This window comes from Triticum aestivum, chromosome 4A (genome assembly GCF_018294505.1).
Source record: "Triticum aestivum cultivar Chinese Spring chromosome 4A, IWGSC CS RefSeq v2.1, whole genome shotgun sequence".
Classification (NCBI taxonomy): domain Eukaryota; kingdom Viridiplantae; phylum Streptophyta; class Magnoliopsida; order Poales; family Poaceae; genus Triticum; species Triticum aestivum.
Genome location: NC_057803.1, coordinates 426,894,107 through 426,899,586, shown reverse-complemented (window position 1 = coordinate 426,899,586; position 5,480 = coordinate 426,894,107). Strand labels below are relative to the sequence as shown.

The 5,480-nt window shown below is 47.8% G+C and overlaps 1 protein-coding gene across 1 annotated transcript; it reads left to right on the top strand.

Annotated features, from left to right (window-relative positions):
* The first annotated feature begins 3,490 nt into the window (after positions 1-3,490).
* Positions 3,491-4,764, top strand: LOC123086211 (cell number regulator 13). Its single transcript, XM_044507926.1, has 2 exons — positions 3,491-4,105; positions 4,249-4,764. The coding sequence occupies exons 1-2, from the start codon at positions 3,656-3,658 to the stop codon at positions 4,411-4,413; spliced, it is 615 nt and encodes a 204-aa protein (XP_044363861.1). The 5' UTR covers positions 3,491-3,655; the 3' UTR covers positions 4,414-4,764.
* Positions 4,765-5,480: the final 716 nt, after the last annotated feature.

Here is a 5,480-nt window from a genome sequence, read left to right as displayed (position 1 = left end):
AAGTTAGGGATTATTTGCCACATGATGAACATTTTAGTTTTCATGTTTGAGAAGTTTAGAATTTCACTTATTATTTGAATTTAAATTTGAACCGGATTTGGATCAACGTGAGTTTAGTAACAATAATAGTGGTGACATGGCATCATTAGCGTGGGATTATGGTAGCTTAAATATCCGGACGTCACAACACGGTCATGGGCCAGGCATACGCATCTATGGTCGGCGAGATGTGAGTCGCTCTCCTTGCACAGCCGCCCCACCGCGAGGCGTGTGTGTTTTATCCTTCTTCTCTTTTTTAAGGTCGCGTGCTTTATCCTTTTTTTAGTGGCTGCGTGTTTTATCCTTCTGAAGCGATGGAGATAAATTGGTTGATACTAGGCTCCGCAGGCCCAAATAACAACCGATGGCTGATTTTGTTATCGGAGCATCGGCCAGTCCGTGTAGCGCTCCCAGCGGCCCTGAAGGTGCATCAAACGGCCAAGAGCGTTCAGAAGAGCAGATCTGATGGTTGAAAACACCAACTCAAAAAAATGATGGTTGAAAACACCAAGGGCATGAGAGGGCTCGAAAGATGCACATTTATAATGTTTCTAAATGTATCTTGTACTGTCCTCTTGACTCAAATGATCACCTGTTGCAAGAGATAACTTTTCTGTACTAGATAATGGTGTTGGTGATGATTTACAGCTCTGCATGCCAACTCTGGTTAAAAGATCAATTGCATATTTCTCTTGAGAGAGATGAAGACGCTCCCCAGTTTTCTTTACTTCAATGCCAAGGAAGAAGTGCAAATCTTCTAGATCATTGAGGGCAAATTCTGAGCTCAAATCTTTCAACAATCCTGCCACTGCCTCATTTGATGACCTTGTAACCATCAAGAGGACTCCCAGCGACTGCAAGTTCATCCACCAAGGACCACTTGTGTGCTAAGTAGCTAGCCACAGTCTGGTTTCCCTTCTAGGCGTTGGTGAGGGCGACACGAAGATTGTTGATCTTTGATCTGGAGGTGGAGGAGAACATGATTGCAAGATATTTCCAGAGAGCAACATCAATGGGAATCGATACTACCTAGATCAGGACCTCCTTCGTCAAGTTCTTGAGGAGATAACCGAGCACGAGTTGGTCTTGCCTGACCCAGATCGCATGCTCGGGGTTGGTGATGGTGGAGTCCTTCCCATCCTTGTGCTTCACAATGACTTGCTTTGCCGGCTCTGGATCAGACCCATCAAGGAGGCCATATAATCTAGCGCTACGAACTTGGGTAAGAATATGGGCACACCAAAGAATATAATTCTGACAAGTGAGTTTTTCTATGACTCGGTTGAAGAAGACGCCATGGGTTTGGGTGCTTGGAGATGGTTCCTGATCTGATGGTTTTGGGCCTTTTGGCGACGGGTTTCTGTTTCTGGGTTCTAGCGATGGTATTCTCGATCGAAGTGGGTTTCTGGTTGGGTTTCGATAGCTAGACATATTGGAAGAGAGGGTTCTGATACCATATCGAATTCATTTTCGAGCCAACTCATCCAAAAGTCCGAACTGATGGAGGCGAGCAATATATTTCAACACTCTCCCTAACGTCTAGCCTTATTTAGTCCTTAGACGTGAGATCAATGTAGGCCGCAGGATCTTTTATTTTAATACTGCGTTGGTAGGGTTTTAAATTCAAGACCTATTGGCTCGGATACCATATAAGATTAGGTAAAACTTCTTGTCGTTTCAGGCCGATGGATTCATGTTATATATTGGGGCGCACCTTCCATAGACAACGCATACAAGGAGTTCGACCCTGAGAAGGATCGTTACAGGAAACTTGAGAGGCAAGGAAGGATTACAAAGAGATGTCAGTGCTAACAAGATATCCTAGGGAAACAGTATGCGTCAGCTTAGAGTCCTAGAACTATACATGTTAACACTAAAAACATTTAGTTCCATTGGAAATAGCTCTATAATATATTTTTCTGCGCATTCGAAACGTCGGTTCTTCTTAGTTGATTTGCCTATGCACTTTATGATGTGTGAACATAAACTAAGCTATGTTAACATAAATGGAAGTTGTCTTTTTTTAGAAATGGAGGAGGACCCCAGCCTCTCCATCTGGACGATGCATGTAGTTTATTAATTATTTACACAAGACCTTACAAAGTCATACAACAGTAGGACTAAAGCCATCGTCTAAGCAATATTTGTCGCTACTCCTATCCAGTTGATGTAGGGATGCTGATAGTCCGGGCTTAATATCAAACATACATTGCATCCAAACATAACATATAATACCTGAGGTCCCAACCAGGACGCGTGTTAGGTATGGGCACCCACCAGTCCGACGCATTCCTCAACCAGGATGCCTGTCGGGTATGAGGCTGCCGCCGCCTGCCACCAATCCATCTTCTGTGTTGTACTGCTGCATCTACCTTGCCCGGTCTAGTTGCCGTCGACGCCATCATGACGCCCGACAATGTCATCATCCTGCGCTCGTCCATCATCACACGCCCACCGGCGAGACCCCGCTGCTCCATGCCGCTGAGACTTGCCGTTGTCGACATGCCAGATGCCATGCCGCTCCTCCGACGCGAAACACCACCTGCTGCCACTGGTCCCATCCCCTTCACCTGCAGCTTCTCAAACCAAGCACCCAAACGCCACAGACGGCGCCTCCAAAAAAGACACGACACACGCAGTGCCGCCGCCGCCCAATCTAAGGAGATTTAGGGTTTTCACCCGGGCATGGGGTTAGGATGGAGGGCAGGGACCTCGACGACGCCTAGAAGAACGGCGACCCTGGTCGTCGCCACCGTCGGGATGAATGAGTCATTCAGAGTTTCCTCCGGTACGATGTCACCTCTACCAGTCAAAAGATGAGTACATTCTTTACCTCAAAAAAAAAAAAGATGAGTACATTCTTTGATTAGTCCAACCGAGCTGGACAGAGATCGGTTAAGCAGGACGCCACATTACTTCGGCCCCTAGCCGTTGATCTGCCGGCCATTATTTTATTTTTATTTTTATTTGGGCATATTTGAGTTATATCCCCCAGCAGACCTATATTTATTTTGCCTGTACTTAAACTTGTTGTATAGACGTGATGATTGTTTTATCTATAAAGCATAGCGAAAGCCTGTTCATGGTGAGGTTTCTATCATGGCCTCCGGCTCCAACAGGTATGAATATGGAGGTCACAGAAGATGGGAAGGTTCTCAGTAAGTTCGTCAAGTAGCACTTCAATCTTTAAATGCTGCTCATATAGCAGAAGAGAAAGATTCAAACCTGGAACAATTGCTCGTGTCACGCCGGACGGCCTGCCGTAGCCCTTGCTCAGTCTCATTTCCGACGAATCATTCAAACTAGAAGCCTGAAGTTTCCGGGAACCTGCCCAACTTTGGACTCACCTTAAGCTATCTCTGTCCAAATGTCAATAATGGAGGTACGTATGATTGAAAAATCAAATAATTGAACGGTAGGAGCATATATTGCCCACGCTAGTCAAAGTCATCGTCGTCACTTGTACACCATATATCGCGGGCGGCCTTTTTATGAGCAGCTAGTTGGATCTTGCTCTCCCTGACCCAGAGTGAACACATCCTCCTCCTCCTCCTTCTCTTGGATTGGAACACTGGATCTGCTCCAAGATCGATCCTGAACCAAAGCAAGATAAGCAATGGCTCTAGTTGGTCAGGCTGCCATGGTTGCGCAGTTTGCAGGAGTGGACGCATACGGGATCATCAAGATGATCGCCGATGCGGCGCAGACGGTCCGGAGGAACAGAGCCACCTGCCTGCAGCTCGCGCGCCGCGCCAAGATGATCGGAGACCTGCTGCACCAGCTCCACGCCGCGCAGCTCATGCAGCAGCCGGAGACGAGGAACCCGATGGAGCAGCTCGAGGAGACGCTCCGGCGCGCGCTGCTGCTCGTCAGGTCCTGCCAGGGCCGCAGATACCTCTACCGGTGCTTCTTGGGGGCGCGCCACGCCGACGAGCTCCGCGAGGTGCAGGGTGAGATCACCTTCTACCTCCAGCTTTTCCCTCTCGTCAGCCACGTCGACACCACCCTCACCTGGGTCAGACTCCTCAACAAAGGTGCTGCTCCTGAAGCTCCTTCATGCAAAGAGGTACAGCCAGTTCCAAGCCAGTTTTAATTGTTTCTGATAAATCTAGCAGAAACTAAACTCGCGACTGAAGCTCTCTCTTCTGCCTTCCTGATGACTATGGACAACTTATGCTTTGTCATCTGTTTCTTTCTTCCTTTCTACAGGCACCTGTGGTAAGACCATATTTTGTGCCGGATGAATGGTGTTTGCTAGTTTCTCATTCAGGAAGTATACTTTGGCACTCTCTTCTTGTAATATCTACTAACCACCCGTCGGGAAAAATTTATTCTGGCATGTATCTGCAGGAGTTCAAATTGTTGTGCAACTGACCAGTTATTTCTTTTTTCTCATCACTTCATTAAAAGAATTAGCGATTATCTAGCTAGCACAATGTTTCTGCAACTGCTAGTTAGCATTGCGCTTGTTATGTATCGCGCTCGCGCTCTTGTCTCTGGAGAATCTGGCTGGCATAGAGTGAAAATCAAGTTCATCCAATCCAAACTGTGGTTGTAAGTCGGTCTCTCGTTCGTGTGCAAAATAGGTATGTTGGTATTTTTCTTTTCCTTGCAGAAGATCAGATCATAGTTGACAACTGACCATGAGAATCTTGTGTATTGTTGTTTGTTTGCCACTCGAGTTATTGGGTGTTCATCTTGCATTCAAAAGCTTACATTTTGATCCATCAAGATCGCAAATTTCCAGTTTCGGAGGCGCAGTCGCGGTTGCAGGTGCCGTTGGACCATTGTTTTGGGTACCGCTCGAAATTTCGCGATCCTGAGCGGTTACTGCGTTTACCGCTACCCCATGGAAAACACTCATACCAAGCAAAAAAATTCGAGTTTTTTTGAAATTTGAATTCAAACGATCACTCTGCTGTTAAATAAGCGGCATCTCTCATGTAGCAACAGCGCTCACATTGGCATAGTGACAAAGGCTTGCTTTGTGGAGTTGCAGGTCGCGGGTTCGAGTCTTACCTTCCACACTTTTTCTTTCACAGGTCGCGGGTTCGCGTCGTCGCCACCATCTTCCACAGGTCCGTCTTCAGATGATATTGAGTCCTCTACCTTGTGAAGGCCACATCAGCCATCGACGTCACCATGACGCCAGACAGCTACCTCCTCCTGCGCGAGTCCATCTCGACGCATCGGACGCCGAGCCTCCACGGCGCCATGCCGCCGATCTCCGCCGCCATCAATGAGTGAGATGAAGTACCGCTCCACCACGGCAAGTACAAGGTGAGGAAGGGCGAGGTCGCCATCGGAGACACGGCCGGAAGATAAGCACCGCAGCCACGGAGCTGCAACGCGGTAGATCAGACGGGCCGCCACCAGGGACCAGACAAACTCGCCATGCACACCCAGCATCCCCAGGCCCAAATCGGCGCCTTCAAGAAGAT